This window comes from Hydra vulgaris, chromosome 12, assembly GCF_038396675.1.
Source record: "Hydra vulgaris chromosome 12, alternate assembly HydraT2T_AEP".
In the NCBI taxonomy this organism is placed as follows: Eukaryota; Metazoa; Cnidaria; class Hydrozoa; order Anthoathecata; family Hydridae; genus Hydra; species Hydra vulgaris.
In genome coordinates, this window is record NC_088931.1 from 48,738,803 (window position 1) to 48,756,562 (window position 17,760).

At 26.1% G+C, this 17,760-nt stretch overlaps 1 protein-coding gene across 1 annotated transcript in view; it reads left to right on the forward strand.

Annotated features, from left to right (window-relative positions):
• Positions 1-1,341: 1,341 nt before the first annotated feature.
• The window catches only part of LOC100203783 (protein transport protein Sec24A), a 62,281-nt gene continuing 45,862 nt past the window's right edge, over positions 1,342-17,760 (forward strand). The window contains exons 1-8 of the mRNA XM_065813544.1: positions 1,342-1,695; positions 8,578-8,967; positions 12,125-12,156; positions 16,032-16,172; positions 16,244-16,294; positions 16,383-16,472; positions 16,551-16,579; positions 16,665-16,767. Of these exons, the coding sequence (XP_065669616.1) occupies positions 1,539-1,695; positions 8,578-8,967; positions 12,125-12,156; positions 16,032-16,172; positions 16,244-16,294; positions 16,383-16,472; positions 16,551-16,579; positions 16,665-16,767 (993 nt within the window). The 5' untranslated portion in view covers positions 1,342-1,538. The remainder of the gene's footprint in view (positions 1,696-8,577; positions 8,968-12,124; positions 12,157-16,031; positions 16,173-16,243; positions 16,295-16,382; positions 16,473-16,550; positions 16,580-16,664; positions 16,768-17,760) is intronic.

Genomic DNA, 17,760 nt, shown 5'->3' on the forward strand with positions numbered 1-17,760 from the left:
CAGCGGATAAACATTCTTTAATATTGAGTCGTCAGATAATTCCTGCGTTACTACTTTGCTTGCGTCATTATATGAGAAAACCTTCCGACTAGATCTCACTAAACACAGGTGTATCATAAGCAATAAAACTATTGATTTTATTAATTGAATCGAAAGTGATTCAGGTCACGTAGGCATTTTAGTCAACCACGTGGGTGAGTTAATTATTTCATATTGAATGTGTTTTTGGTCATGTAAAGGCTTAGTAGGTCAGTTGTTGGTGAGTAATAAATCACGCACCCACAAAGATACTCGTCTATATTTAGAAATATTTACATACGTGCAAGGAGAACTAGTCGATGTAACTTATAAGGCCGAAGTCCTTCTAAACTTTTTATTAACTTATTGTAAGTTCTTTATACAAGTTGAGACATTTAGAAGGTATTAAAGATAAAAATATTTAAAGAACACTTTGTAGTTTAAAAGAATCATGCAAAAAACTGTTTGAACTGCTAGCTGTAACTGTATGATTTTTCCTTGTGAAGACAGAAATATCAAATGCTCGGATTGTTCAAATGTGCATCTTTACTGCAGTTGTATTGGCAGTTAAAAGGTAAGTTATGACAATTAAAAGTAATTAATTTCAAATTATGCTTTATATAACTTATTTAATTTTTGTCTGTTAGATTTATATTTTTAAATTAATAATATCATGTGCTCTATGATAAGTTAATTGGAAATATTGAGGTTTTCTTCGGAAGAGCGTTTCTATATATATGAACAAGGGAAAAAATTGGAACTGAGGGAAAGTTTCAAATAGAAGTTATTAATAACTATATTTTATCACCTACTTCAAAAATAGCAGCACAAACAATTTTTGTTCAAATATTATGTGACCAACCGAAGTTTATACTTTTTATGGTCTAATGAAGGTACTCTAGCTTAAAGTTTTTCGATTTTCAAAAAAAATAAATAATAAAAAAGTTAAAAATCACTTGTGTCTAATATACAAAAGTTTCATAAGGTGCTTAGTTTTAGGGATTCCAAGACTGTAATATTTCGCCTAAAAGGTTTCGTTAATGCAGTGATGTCACACAGCGCGCTCCGCTCCCCTATTTACGCATTCTTTGATGGGCTGTTTATTCGTTTTAACTTTGTCTGAAACTATTTTGAATAATGACCTTAAAAAAATTTCAAAAACTCAAATTTTCAGTAATATATTTTTGTTACTAAATTCAAGACAAATCCTTGTTATAAAGACAATAACAATAAAAAAAATTATAATATTTTAATTTTAAATAAACTTATATCATTTTAACTGATAACGACGGAAAAATTATGAAACAAAAATGACGTCAGAACACTTAAGATTTTTTATTTTTTCAATTCAGCGTTCTCTTACAACAACCATTGGTTATACTTAAAATGTCCGGTTGCCGATAATACAGTTGTTGATTTTATTCACTAGTCTATTCTCCTAGCCTGTTTTAATAAGGGCAATGTTAAAACCATCCTTGAAATGAGCCTTATTTAAATAGTATATTTGAAAAAATTAAGAAATGAGTATTCAATCTGATAAAAGAAATTTACAAGATGGTTTCTACAATAATAGCATCGTTGCTCAGCAAAATGGTATACAGAACTCTAATGACACAAATATCTCTAACGTAAATGTTCAATATCCATTAATTCATAATCAAAATTATTTAAATCAAGGTTTGTATTTTCAATGTATCTTTATGTTTTTCTTTACAGTTACAAATTTTATCTATCTCTGCATTGCAAAGAATTAACTTGACTTCCTAAAAATTGTTTCTGAAAAAAAATAGTGCTATTTAAAAGTTATAGTTTTAATGCTTTTGCTATACTATTTTTGTCGTAGTTCTATCAGGTAGTTTTACACAACATAAAAGTGATTACAAAAGTATCGAACCAATTTAAAATTTTATTTACAAATGTAGTTGCAAGTAATTGATTGCTCTTTTGCTTAAGATTTTTGATCACAATTTTAAAAAGTTATCAGTGTCGATAGCAAATTTTTATTGTAAAGCAAGAGGATTAATTTGAGTTTGTTTTTAAAATAATTTAAAGGATATTGTAGATTTTTTTTTCTTTGTGTAAGCGATAAATTGTAAACAATTTCTTTTATTAAAATTAAAATAAAAATGTTTAATATAATACATAATGGTGAAAATCTTTTTATTTTATTTTGTTTTTATTGACATAGAAAAGGTTGGCAGATTTTTTACTTGCATGGTACTTCGTGAAAAGTAAAGAGTTTTCTTTTTTTTTTTTAAATATAAAACTTTGGCATTAATGCCTTTAAGTGGACTTATAAAATCATTTGCAAATTAGATTTCAGTTTTTTTCTGGCTTCACTTTGCTAAATTTTCACTTGTAATAGCATCCATAAAATTTCTTTTATAGATGCCTTATGATTTTATATCTAAACTGAGAAATAAAAAAATTGCCAAAAATGTAGCTTCCTTGTTGTTAAATAAAATTTGCTTAAATAGTGTAATCCAAACAATTACTTAATGAGTCTATACAAACAAAATTTTAAAGAATGTTATTCTCAATTAAAGCATTAGAAAACAAAAAGATGTGTTTAAGGCAAACTTAAGCACATGTGAGACAACTTTTTGGTATATTGAAGATTAAATGTTTTTAGTTGACAAACCTGCTTAAATTCAATTTTGTCTTCACAATAATTGTTTTGAAAAGAGATTATTGTTTGCTCATAAGTTTTTTTTTAATTTAATACTTTAAAGTTTCTTTATTATTTCTTGATTACCATTTATTCAAGGCCTTCTTTTATTTGTTGACATTGAGGTTTTTGGTGATCAGCATTCATCATTTTATTCCATTCTGTCAATAAGTATCTGGATATGTTTCGAAAACCTTATTGGAATTTTTACTTATAGTATGATAGTTGTTTTCAAAAATTCTTCTATTATTTGATCAAATGATCTTTAGTTAATTGGGTCATTCCATGCCAAATGGACCAAGATTTCAGGATTTCAAAATGGACCCCCTCAGATTTTGATAAAACTTAGTGGGTTTATTAATATCAATGAGAAAGGCAATTCCTGAAAATTTCAGCATAAAATCTTTTGTGGTTCATATATGATATGGTCATTTGAAATTTCTGATTTTTCTAAAAATAAAAACTTCAGTAGCAAAAACATAATTTGTTCATACTTTGAAGCTCTATATTTTAAAAACAAAATTTCAGAAAATCTTCTAGTTTTTTTTATTGTATACAACTCTAGACTTACTTTAATAAAACTTTGACATTGAATTCTTGAATGTCACATTTTTTCCATAATGGCTACTTAAAAAACTGAAAAAATTGTTTGCAAAAATAAAAAGTTGATTTTTGATGAGTCGATATACAAAACCTGCAGTTTAAGAAGTGAAAAGAAATATTTTTTAGTTTCTATATATGATAGGCTTCTAAATTTTTTAGAAATTTACTGAGAAGATACAATTCAGTAAAAAATTATAGACCTCTAAAAATGGCTGCGGCTAAAACTTAGGAAAATGTGCCTCTACTTCAAACCACCGGTAACCTTGGATCAAGACTGGTTTTAATAAGATTTTTTCTTTCTTCTAATTTAATAGACTTTGTTACAGTGATTTCAGAAAATAGTGGGTAATTATGGGAAAGTTACAAAATCAGAACAATGAAAATTACCCAAGATACATTTAAAACAATAAAAATAAAGTTATTGTTGTACTTTAGTTTGTATTATATATTGTAATACAAAGTATGTATGAAAATAAAAGTATTTTATGATCAGTACTAGAAATAAGCCTTTAATTTAGTCTGAATTCAATTCAATTTTTAAATAGCCCTAGCTCTTACCTGCCCCCCTCCCTCTATTATTTACTTTTTAACATTCACATTTTTTCCCAGAACTTAGAAAAAAATTGAAATTGAACACTTCTCCTTACATGGTGTGTCTGGTTTTATGTCTGATGTATAAAGTGCCTTTATGCCCAAACACACCACTAAACATCAGGCCTTGTTAAGAAGCGTTATGCAGCTTGCATTTTGCCTGCGAAAAGGCAATTTGCCTACGCGTTCAGCAGTTTTGCGCTACGCAAAAACTTATATCTTTTAGAATATTTAAATTATCTTTTGATTGTCATTAACATGACGTTTATTCAGAAGAAAGTCGTTAGTAAAAGCATTTAACCACAAATGTATGCTAATAGATTTTTTGTTAAAAAAACGGTTTGTTTAATAATTTTTTTTGTTGTTGTTAAAAATTAGTTAAAAAAATAAAGTGTTTTAAGTTTCATCTTAAGAAATTAAATATATAATTCCTTTTAAATATAAAAATTATTTTTAGTCATAATAGCTTAAAAAGTGCACGATTTATTTTGATGTAAATATTTTATTAATAAGATATTTTGTTTATTGTTAATTCAATAACATAAAGTTTTAATGACGTTCGTTTAATTTATGAAAATAAATTACGATCACGAATATGCTATCGGTAACTGATAAGTAACAAAAAAAACTCTTTATTGTTTAAAAACATTATTAAAAAGAGTTTTTCAAATTAAATAAGAAAAAATTTATTACCAGTTAATAAAATAACCAAAAACCAACTGTAAAATTATAAGAAAATAAACAAACATTATTTTACGTTTCATGAAAAAAATATTTTTTTCAAAATAAAATTTAGTTCATATTTGAAAAAAATAATAAAAATGATTTTTTAAATAAGAACCTAGATTTTATTTGTAACTTTTGTTATAGTGAGAAAAAAAAAAACTGTTTATATGATTTTTAACGTGTTAATAAAATAACTTTAATTACAATGCGGTACTTGAAATGACGCTAGTGACGCAATATAACTTCTAACAATGCAAAATATATTTGCTGACTTGAGTTACTTTGAAATGCGTTACGCGTTTTCGCTATGCAGCGAAATCTCGTAACAAGGCCTGAAACTTACACATATAAAAACTGAAATTTAGTTTTTACTGTTTTCATATAAAACTTTTTAGTAGCCTATTAGGTAAAACTGAAATGAAAGACTTTTAGTTAATTTACCTAATATTTAATATCATGACTATAAATTTTATAATATTTTTTCAATACATTCACGATTCCACCCTTCCTCGTTAATTTGACTTATTTGATTATCATTTTCATATTTAGATCATCATTTTGCATTATAAACACATGGTATATTAAATCCTGGTGAAAGAGAAGCAAGTGAAGCTATATTACAATCATTATCTACCATTACACACCATGTAAAGAGAAGTGTTCAATTACAATTTTTTTTCTAAGTTCTGGGAAAAAATGTGAATGTTAAAAAGTAAATAATAGAGGGAGGGGGGCAGGTAAGAACTAGGGCTATTTAAAAATTGAATTGAATTCAGACTAAATTAAAGGCTTATTTCTAGTACTGATCATAAAATACTTTTATTTTCATACATACTTTGTATTACAATATATAATACAAACTAAAGTACAACAATAACTTTATTTTTATTGTTTTAAATGTATCTTGGGTAATTTTCATTGTTCTGATTTTGTAACTTTCCCATAATTACCCACTATTTTCTGAAATCACTGTAACAAAGTCTATTAAATTAGAAGAAAGAAAAAATCTTATTAAAACCAGTCTTGATCCAAGGTTACCGGTGGTTTGAAGTAGAGGCACATTTTCCTAAGTTTTAGCCGCAGCCATTTTTAGAGGTCTATAATTTTTTACTGAATTGTATCTTCTCAGTAAATTTCTAAAAAATTTAGAAGCCTATCATATATAGAAACTAAAAAATATTTCTTTTCACTTCTTAAACTGCAGGTTTTGTATATCGACTCATCAAAAATCAACTTTTTATTTTTGCAAACAATTTTTTCAGTTTTTTAAGTAGCCATTATGGAAAAAATGTGACATTCAAGAATTCAATGTCAAAGTTTTATTAAAGTAAGTCTAGAGTTGTATACAATAAAAAAAACTAGAAGATTTTCTGAAATTTTGTTTTTAAAATATAGAGCTTCAAAGTATGAACAAATTATGTTTTTGCTACTGAAGTTTTTATTTTTAGAAAAATCAGAAATTTCAAATGACCATATCATATATGAACCACAAAAGATTTTATGCTGAAATTTTCAGGAATTGCCTTTCTCATTGATATTAATAAACCCACTAAGTTTTATCAAAATCTGAGGGGGTCCATTTTGAAATCCTGAAATCTTGGTCCATTTGGCATGGAATGACCCCATTTAGAAAAATGATTTTCTTATTGCAAACAATTATAACTTCAAATTGGTATTAGAAGTTTTTTAAAATCCTATGTGATGTAATATAAGTTTGCTTTTTTTTTTTTTAATTTGTTGTTATTATAGTTTATCATCTTTAGTCTTACATTTTTATGACTTAAATGATTTTTCATAATAGCATTTTTTTAATGAAAATGCCATTAGAGGAAGTTCGAAGCAGTTTTTTACAACTAGGTGCTTTTTTGAAAATTGACTTTTTTTATAGCACAGGATGAGTATTTTTAGTTTAACACTAGTAAAAACTGTAAAACTTAAAACTAGATTGCTAGAAAATATTTTCTTTAAGGTTTTGGAGCAGGTTTCACTTTGCTGGCACGCATGTACATATTTTTTCACTCGTTTTGAGCGCTTATTTTTGTGCTTATAATATAGGTGTTTTTTTTATCATAACAAACACTCTTTTTTTTCATCAAATAATTAAGTGAAAAATATCATTTACTTGAAGTTCTTGCATCTAAATTGATGTAATTAAGCAAAAACTTATTGGGGTTATCAATCCCAGTCAATATGATTGCATTTAGGCAAACAAATCAGAATCTTTTACTGGCATTTTTTTATTAAGATTTAGTTTTATGTGCAAGTAAAGACTGGGAAATGGCTGAGATTTTGCAAGGGGAAAAGTTAGAATAAGTTTAGTAAGTTCAAGAAATGATATTTTAAGCATTTTTTAATTGCAAAATTATTAAGGAAGATTTAATTAAATATTTTTATTTTGTTTTATTTTTCTGTATTCATTGTTCTTTTGTTTATTAAAATATAGGTAGTTAACTAAGAATAATATTTTTCTAATGTTTATTTTTTTTTTGAGTAAGCCTGTAAAAGTAATGTAGCCATCTTTGTGGCTAAATTACTTTTACAGGCTTGACTCCTTTGATTGAGACACCCTGTTTCCTTGTATATGTTTTGCAATAAAAAAGATCTGTTAACAAAGTTAGTAAAACAAATTATTAATGATATAGATAGGTACAAAAATTCAGAGTGACTTTACCTAGTTCTTATCACAAGCAATATTCTTGGTGGTGTAGTGATACATAGATAGGAAAAAAACAGTTTTTTAAAGATGACAAACCATGATAAAAAAAAATGCAAATAGAATTTTATTTTTAAAATGGCAGATGCTAGTGTAATACATGTATATATATATATGGTGTAATAGCACAAATTTTGTATTAAGTCTCATAAATATAACAATGTTTTTCAGTTTCAACAACATGTTTCGATTATACAATAATCATTTTAAAATATATTATATAATTGAAACATGTTGTTGAAACTGAAAAAAATTGTTATATTTATTAGACTTATTACAAAACTTGTGCTATTATGACCATATATATATATAGACACACACACACACACACACACACACACACACACACACACACACACACACACACACACACACACACACACACACACACACACACACACACATACACACACACACACACACACACACACACTCACTCACACACACACATATATATATGTATGTATATATATATATATATATATATATATATATATATATATATATATATATATATATATATATATATATATATATATATATATATATATATATGTATGTATGTTTTGATTATTTGCGTGTTTAAAAATGTGCTGAAAAAACAAAACTACAAAAAAAATTAATTATAAACTGAAAAGAGAAACAAAATCTTAATGAATAATAAAGTAAAAAATAGATAAAACAGAAAAAATAAATGCATAAAGAGAATATATATTTTTGTAATTTAAAAGCGTCTTACTTAATAGCTTAATTGTAAGAATTTTTTCCACTAGCAGTGTCAGTGTAGCACTTTAGATGATGTAACGTTCTACATTTGAGATGCAACTGTTAGTTAAATATTAGGTGTTAAATCCTTTTAACTAATCTTTTTTTTTAATCTAGACATTTAGAAGTTTTAAAGTAATTATGTTTAGAAGAAATTAAGTTTGGTTTAAATAACTTTAAAACTTCGATTTTTACTTAAGTCTATTAAGTAAAACATATATATGCTATTTTTATATTTTTATTTTTTCAAGTTTATCTTTTATTTATTTTCTCATTCGTAAAGATTTATTTTCTTTTTTTACTTTATGTATTTATTAATTTTAATTTTTTCTTTTAGTCTAGTTTGGTCTTTTAAATCATCAAAACAAACGCAAAGAGTTGTGTCCTAGTTGTCAAAACAAAATATTATATGTGTGGTCAGATAAGTCATGCAACTGCATGCTTTCTCTTAGAAGGCTTATATATATATTTTTTATTTTTTCATATTTTTTAGGTATACCTAATGGGCATCATTTAAAATACCCTAACCAAGAATTGAGACCAGTTCTGGGAATAAATCCAACTATGAAAACTTCTTCAATACCTACTTTTGAAGGTACACCTACTTATTTATCTAATGGTCAACGCTTTCAAAATGCTCCTCCCCCACAAACAGTTCAACTAACACAAAATGTTTTACCGCCTCAAATTGCCCAACTCCCACAAATTAATCCACATTCAGCTTTGCAACAGAATAAACTAGTAAACCAACAGACCCAATTTGTACCACATCCAGCAAGTCCAAATGCAACTAACTTTACAATACAGAATCAAACTGAAAATTTAAATGTAGCAAATAATATAACACAGCATCAAACTCAGTCTGAAAATTTAATTCAATCAAGTAAGTTTTTTCTAAATTTATTTTTGATAATATCTTCAACTTTTGTTTTTATTAATTTTAAATGGTTAAATTTTTAACTTGATATTTTAATATAAAATTACATTTGTTGTTTGTTTAACAAAATCATTGCTCAAGTGGTAAAATGCTTATAGATATCCTTGAATCAGCCATATTTAGCCAAATTTTGGGAAAAAAAACCCTATCAATGTTTTGGTTATATATAGTAATAACTAATTTACACATTTGGCTTTATTTGATTACTGAGGTTATCTATTTTGATTTTTGACAGCAGAATCACACAGAAATGTATTAGATTATTTTTTAAGCTTTGTCTATAAGAGAAAAGTATCTTAATTTCAAATTGTAAAATATTGAAAAAAAAATACAAATAAAAACAGTTATCTAATTAAAAATAATTAAATTAAATAATTAATCAAAAAAAATAAATTAAAAAAATTAAAAAAAAATAATTAAATTAAATAATTAATTAAAAAAAAAAGTCTAATTATTTTCTCGCTTTCTTTTAACTCTTTAGTTATTTGGTGTTGTTACATGAATCAACTTAAAAAAATTGAATAAAGGATGGTTTCTTTTTTAGTTAGGCCATTTAAAATGATTTTTTCCAGGTGTGGTAGCATATTCATAATCCAGTCGATTACAGTTCTTAAGTAATGGGAAGATCAGACCAGAAATTGAGCAAATCATAGGCAAAAGTTGTTTTTTTAAATACTCTTTAAATAAATTTTAGACTTCATAACTTTCTTACCAAATGTTTCAGTTTTAACAGTTAAGTTTTCTGTTGGTTACTGTAATAATGTATTATTTATTTTTTTGAATCTTTTCTTGTATCAGTTTTCAATTACAATTTTGGCTTTTTCTGAATTCTTGTTGGAAACTTCAAGGGAATTTCAATTACAATTTTGGCTTTTTCTGAATTCTTGTTGGAAACTTCAAGGGAATTTCAATTACAATTTTGGCTTTTTCTGAATTCTTGTTGGAAACTTCAAGGGAATTTCAATTACAATTTTGGCTTTTTCTGAATTCTTGTTGGAAACTTCAAGGGAATTTCGATTACAATTTTGGCTTTTTCTGAATTCTTGTTGGAAACTTCAAGGGAATTTCAATTACAATTTTGGCTTTTTCTGAATTCTTGTTGGAAACTTCAAGGGAATTTCGATTACAATTTTGGCTTTTTCTGAATTCTTGTTGGAAACTTCAAGGGAATTTCGATTACAATTTTGGCTTTTTCTGAATTCTTGTTGGAAACTTCAAGGGAATTTCAATTACAATTTTGGCTTTTTCTGAATTCTTGTTGGAAACTTCAAGGGAATTTCGATTACAATTTTGGCTTTTTCTGAATTCTTGTTGGAAACTTCAAGGGAATTTCGATTACAATTTTGGCTTTTTCTGAATTCTTGTTGGAAACTTCAAGGGAAATTCTGTTGGAAACTTCAAGGGAATTTCTGCTTCGTGTATAGTATGTATAGGGTAATTCCAATTGACTCTGAAATGTTTAAAAATGTCACCATATATCTCAGATTTTGCTGATTTTTATACAGTTTCAAGTATTTAGTAAAATAAGAATACCTTAGCTTCTAGCTAAGGTATTCTTATTTTACTAATATTTAGCTTCTAGCTCCAAGATGATCTAGATATATGACCATTTTACTTTAAGCAGATATTGGCCAGGCCCCGCTTGTCCCCTCAGAATCACAATGTTTATTTAAAGGTTTTAAATCACATAACTTTAAAAAATTATTATTAAGTACCTGCTATTATTGATTTAAATAAATTTAGGCAATTTTTTGTATACCTGTTTTTAATACTCAAAAAATCCATGTAGCTTTGATGATATCAAAAAAAAAAAAAAAAATTACACATGATTTTATATTCATTGATCTTTCAGAAAATAAAGGGGTTTTGATCTGCAAATATATGGATTTCCATATATTGCAGATCAAAATCCTTTTTGATCTGCAATATGTGGAACAGGGTCCCCACTAGCAGAGTATTGTGATTGATTTTTCACTACCAGACTAGCTGGAGCTATGAAACCTTTGGCACTTCTGTAGTGTTGATGAACGTGCATGTTCAAATTGTATCCAGGTCCCAATTCACAGTTTTTTGTAGCAATATATTGCAATTGATTTTTCACTACCTTTCGTACTAGCTGGAGCTCTGAAACTTTTCCTATTTTTGAGAAAATAAATGAGGATGGGGGCCATGCCCCTATTATTTTCTCAAAAAAAAACTTCTTTTTTTTTCACTTTAAACACAGTAAAGATAATTTTGAAAATATCGTCTTTAAAAAAAAAAATTTAGTTTATACTTGTTCCGTTCAGGTTTTTTTATTCAATATCTTTCTTAAAATGTCTTAAGAAAGTTCATATATTTATAAAAACTTTGATTCACAAGTATGTTGTGTAATTTAAAATTTTTTGAATTTAAAAAAGTTGATATTTTTTAATGCTAAAATGTTAACAGAATGTTGTCTAATTAGCTAAAATCTAAAGATAAAAAAAAACAACCTTTCATAACATTATATAAATAAAAAAGAAACTTATCACCTTTTAAAATCATTATTTCAATTAATATTTAATGTTAATATTAATATGTACAGTTAATTTCAACAAAGTCGAACACCGATTAATTTGAACTTTTGTTATCTCAAACTATTTTCTATATAATTTAAAAAATTAAGTGATTCTTGAAATATTTTAAAAATGTCATGGGTCATTATTGTTCCAGACAGTCTTTATTTGTTATACCATTTTATTTTATTATTGTTTACTAACTAAAGTATAGTAGGTTTACTGATGAGTTATAATTTTTCTACTGCATATAGTAAAGTTTTCTTCCGCATAAAGTAAAATTATTGAACTAATTATAAATGTATATTGACCTGCATTATTGTTAATTACAAACTGCATATAATAATCCTTCTTTATTTGAGGCATATATATGTTGTCTAACTTGAGTAAAGCATGTTATGTATAAATAGTCATAAACAACAAATGAAATAAACACATCTATTTAGTTTAATTTGCTTTTTAGGATAGCTATTTTATTCCATGTAACAAAACTATAACTATTTATTGCTTTTTCATCTTGTAATACTTGTGTTCATGTTTTAGAACCTTTTTTATATTGTGTTTAGGTACAAGTAAAAGACGTGTTTATCCTCAAGAAGTAAGGTTCTTATAACTTTTCTATAACATATAATTTGTATTTATATTAATTTATTTGTTTTAACATTAAATGTGTTTATATTAAAAAATTATGTAAACTAATGTAGTTTATGTTAAAATCATTGTTTGAAAAAACTTTTTTGAAAGTTTTTTTCTTTAATTAAGTGTACCTAGAGCTCCAAAGGAGGAGGGGGGGGGGAGGTTTACTACAATTGAGGTAATTTTATTTAAAACACTCTCAACATTTAGTTTGGTTTGAATGAAATACGACATTCAGTTTGATTAAAATAAAAGAACTAGAACAAATATTTAATGAATGGGGGAAAATTATAGGAAAAATAATAAACTAAAAAACCAATTAAAATACTTTTATAAGAGTTTTTTTTATGTAAAAATGATTTATTTTGCATTAACTCAATATTTTTTTATTGTGTAGACAATCCTAATGCTTTATTTAGGTTTTATCAGTTTTTATAAAAAAGTTAGTCTTTAAAGAATAAAAAAAAAACTTGAAAACTTAGTGCAAATTGAATATCAAGAAAACTTTGAAAAATTCAGAATGAAATTTAAAGAAATCAAAGTAAAATGCTTAAAGTATGTAAATTCAGGAAAAACTTACCATAAAAACTTTATTTATTCTCGGGAACACTCAGGGGAAATTCAACAGACTTATTTATTTTGGAAAATAGTCTGTAAACATTAAAAAAAAAGAGCTAAATCATGTTTAAAACTAGGGTTTGCAATCCCCCCTAATTTTAAAACCCTGAAATCCCAGGATTATTTTAGAAATATCCCTGGAATTTGGAGATATAAAAAATCATGATAAACTCTTTTGCATTGTATCAAATAAAACATAAGTATTAACAATATAGTATAAGACTTTGTAGTAGTTCAAACAATGCATAGTTTTCGTTATTAATTTATAACAAATTTTAATGTGTTTTACCAAATCAACCTGATATAATGTAACAAGTTTTAGTATGTTTAACCAATCAAAGGAATATATTGTGACAGTTAGCAAGAAACTGATTTTAATTATTAAAATTAAATTATGGTTACAAAGCACTAATAATAATAATAAAAACAACAACAATAATATTAATAAAAAATCAGTTATGTTTGCTTCATGCAATTGTTATTTTGTCTCATAATTGATATTTTTAACTAGATTTTACCTTTTCAGTTTTGGTATTTTACCACTTGAAGTAATATTTTATCAATTAAACTTTGCATTTTGTCTTGTGAATGGCATTTTACAACATGAACAATATTTAATTGATACTTTTTTGCAATGGAATGGTTAGACACATGGATTGACTTACTTAAATAGGAAGATCATGCAGGAAGTGTACATAGATTGACTGATTTAAATAGGGATAACATGCAGGAAGTGTACATACATCAGGTAAAGGGTTAGGGTTGGCATTGAAATTGCCTCCCCAGACCCAAAAGTGGATGTAAGATCACTCCCTGCATACTCTCCCTAATTAAGCCAGTCTATAGTATATTTACACTCTACTGCATATCCCAATTTAAATCAGTCAATGTATGTACAAAAAATGAAAGAAAAGAACCAAATAACACACACACACACACAAGAAAAAAAAAGGTGAAATAAGTAAGAAAATGTAAACAATGTAAAAATCTAAAATGTATTCTGCTTTGTAAATAGATTTGTGGTTTTAAATTTTGTTTTAAACTTAATTAATGGATTCACAGTTAATTTTTGTCACAATTAAAAATATCTGCTTACTATTAAGATTGATACCACCATAATAGTATGATAATAAAAAATTAATAAAAACGATAATTGATTTTTATTGATTAAACTGGTTGATTTATTTTGTGTTTTTATATTAATAGAGTGTGTTTATTTATATTTATGGAGTTTTAAAATTTTATAATATAAAACTTTTATAAAAAGTTTTAATTCAACGTTCTTATTTTTCTTTGATTTATCAAACTTGGATGTCAAAATACAGCCCAATATATTAAAGCACAACCCCATATGGAAACATTTTCTGTGCAACAAAGAAATTGAAAAAGAAATGTAAGTAGAAAACTAAGTCATTGCAAAAAAATATTGAAAATTACTGAAAAATCAACAAAGGGACTTCATACGCATCTACTTCAATCACTTAAAATGATTTAAAAACATATAAAAGAATTTAAAACAGAGTTACCGCATTCTTTAGTATTGAAAGAAACCACTGAGTAAAAAAAAGTAAATATAGTTTACATTTTTCATATGAATAAAGATGATAGTTACATACATTTTAAATATGAATAAAGATGATAGTTCATCTGAAGTGCTTGCAATGGCAACTAAAGATAAGATATCTTTTACTATATATACACTTCTATTGATATATGTGCCAGGCTGTCTATGAGGCAATTCGCTAATACACCTAAATTAATTAATCCTGTAAAAAAAGTGGTAAATTTTGCAAGCAATAAAAAAGATGCTCTTAGAAATAAATTGTGACAAAAAATGATAGTAGAACTAAGTTGTTGTTACAAAATATCTACTATCTTATTTAAATTTGCATGGTAGAGAAAATTTTTTGAATTTGGGTTTAGTGAAGCATTGTAGGAACAATGCCATTTAAAAAGTGTGTAATTTTACTAAAAGAAAAAACTCCACATTAGGTTTAAATCTTGAAAATAGTATTATGTACATGATGACGGATGGTGCCAGCATCATGAAAAATATTAGAAAACTATTATAAATTAATCAACAACTATGCTTTACTCATGATATTCAACAGGCTATTATTTCAGTTTTATATAATACCTCAACTTTAGTCCGTACACAGAAACAATTAGTAGAGTAAGTTAATGATACCATAAAAAGTTGTTAAATGAATTTAAATTTATTGAAAGCTGTGAATCAGATAATAATGCTGATAAAAGTGAAAGTTACTTGATAGCTACTAATCATTTGTAATCAATTTGTTTCTCTGCACAGCGGCCTTGTTTGTTAAGGTTCGTGTTTTGGAGTTATAGAGTTGAGAGAGAGAGTTATAACCAAAATTAAGTAGCCTCCTTGTCTGTAGTGGCCTTCTTGGCCTTGGGGAGATGAATTTACATAAAAAAATAATAAAAATAAAAAAAAAAAGAATTAAGTTGTTTAATGAAATATCTCCAAAAAAGCAAAGTCCACAGCTGAAGCATTTTAAAACAGCTTCAAATTTTAAAAATAAAAAAATAATGTTGGATCTTTTAAATAGGTTAAATGTCACAAGTTTGAATCATTATAGAAAGACCTTGGACATTGTTGAAGATGTTAAAGATTCAAGTGAGGAAGATTTTGCAGAAAATAATGAAACACCAAAAATTATTTGTGAACAACTAAATGAAACTTTAGAAAAAGGTTTTCTAGCAACAGCCAAAAATGCTTAGTCAAGTTTAAGCATACCTCTAAGTTCTAAATTATATAAAGAAAATAATTATTTAAAAGTGGTTGTACACAAGCTGATAGTCTTTAAAAGTTTATTGTTTTTAATGTTTATAATGTACAAATTATTTTACTGCAGTATACTAATGAAGTTTATTTTGAAGCAATAAATTTACTAGAAATGCCAGGGATTTGATTATACAATCCCAAATTCCAGAATTGAGTTTTAAATCAAAAATCATGGATAATTATGTAAATTGAAATTTTATGAATTTTTTTCCTTCTATATATCAATTTTTAATATTAATCTTTTAGACTGAGAACTCAAGTTTCCCATTGCAATTCAGTCCATAAGTTTAAAAAGATTTTTAAGAATGAACATTAAAAAATAAACAACAATATTGTTTGCTTATAACTGAGTAGTTTGCATGCCTTAAATGTAAATTAATTTTTTGAGTTCATGCTTTTATATTTCTTAGGCTGCTACCAATGTACAAAGTTTGCATGGGCATCTTAAACCTAACATATATAATAATCAGCCAGGTCAAAATTTTAACTTATCAAAAGGTTCGCCGTTGACAAAGCAAAATGATTCCAACAAAATGAATCAATCTCCAAATGTATGTCATTTATTGATTGATTATTATTTTTTAATTTTTTTTTCTGTAATAACACATAGTCTTTTCCATAGGCAAAAAATATAAATCAAGTCAACACATTGATGAGCAGGCTAACTGTCGAGGTTATTTTTTCAAATTATAGTTTTAAAATTTTTTTTTTTTCAAATTTTATTTTGTTGTCAAAAACAAATGTCAAATCTTTCATTTTAGCAATCACCTACGTATCCTGTGAATCTTTTAGAACAACGTCAAGTAATAACACCAAAACCCTTTTCTCCTCCAAAACCTCCTATTGCACCAGTATGTTGTTATCTTAAAGATTTTTTTTTCAAAAGAAAGTTGTATAATTTATAAACTTTTTATATATCTGTATTGTAGGAATTAATAAAGAAAAATGCTAATCCAAAGTTAGTTTTTTGTTTCTTTATTTTTTAAAATCTTTTTTTATCTTGGTTATAAAATTACTTTTTATATTGTAATTCATCATTATAGTATATTGAGATGTACATTTAATGCAATTCCTCAAACATCTGCTCTGCAAAAGCAATGTAAACTTCCATTTGGTATTCATATTCATCCATTTAAAGAAGGCACAGTAAGAATTTTGATTGAAAAAATATAGTATAATTATATATGATATCTTTTCTGTGATTTAATTAACAGTGATGTTTTTATATTTACATTCCTAAATTAAGTGTCAGTTAATAAAAAAAAAAATTATTTTGAATGTCAAATAATAATCCAATTAGTAATGTGAAACGATAGCATCAAGAATAATATGTGATGATTATAGCCTCTAACATAAATCTATTACTATAAATTTATAGTAATAGATTTTGTTACCTAGCACCAAATAGCAATAAATTGTAGTATATTTTTTTGGAAAACATTAACAATTTTCTAGCTTTGTTTTTTAATACTTAGCATTTTTTTTTTACTAATTAAAAATATAAGGTCACAATCAAAATGATTAAAATTGAAAAGCTGGAGGTTTTGTTCCAGTAATAGTTTGTTCCAATAACATGTTGTTCCAGCAGAATGTCTCAGTAACTTGTTCTACTTTTGTCTAGTTATTTTATGTTTGTCTGAGTAACTTGTTCTAGTAATATGTTGTTTAATTTATGTCTTATTATGTCATGTTATGTCTCAGTAACTTGTTCGACAAAAATGTTCTAGAAATTTGTTAAAGTGGTTTGTTCAAGTAATATGCTGCATAGTTTGCTTTAGTAATATTTTTCAGTTATTCGCTCCAGTAATATGTTTAGTAATCATCAATTCAGGTCAGAATTAAGATCATCATTATCACCCTACTACTGGCAACATATAATCTAGTACAACCTAATTTATGTTCTGCTGCCTTGTAGGATTCACTTTTTTATGCAAAGGCTAGGAGAGATTACCTTTGACTTAAAATGCCTCCTGCCTTAAAGTTCTTGGTTGAATAAAGGCTAGAGATAGTATTTCAATAATGGATGTTAACTTGATCCATCTTCTGTGTTGTAGAAGACCTTCTAGGCAAAGACTTAACATAGACTATCTATAATTTAGTTAGGTCTTCTATTAATCTAAAATTGGAATAAAGTACCTA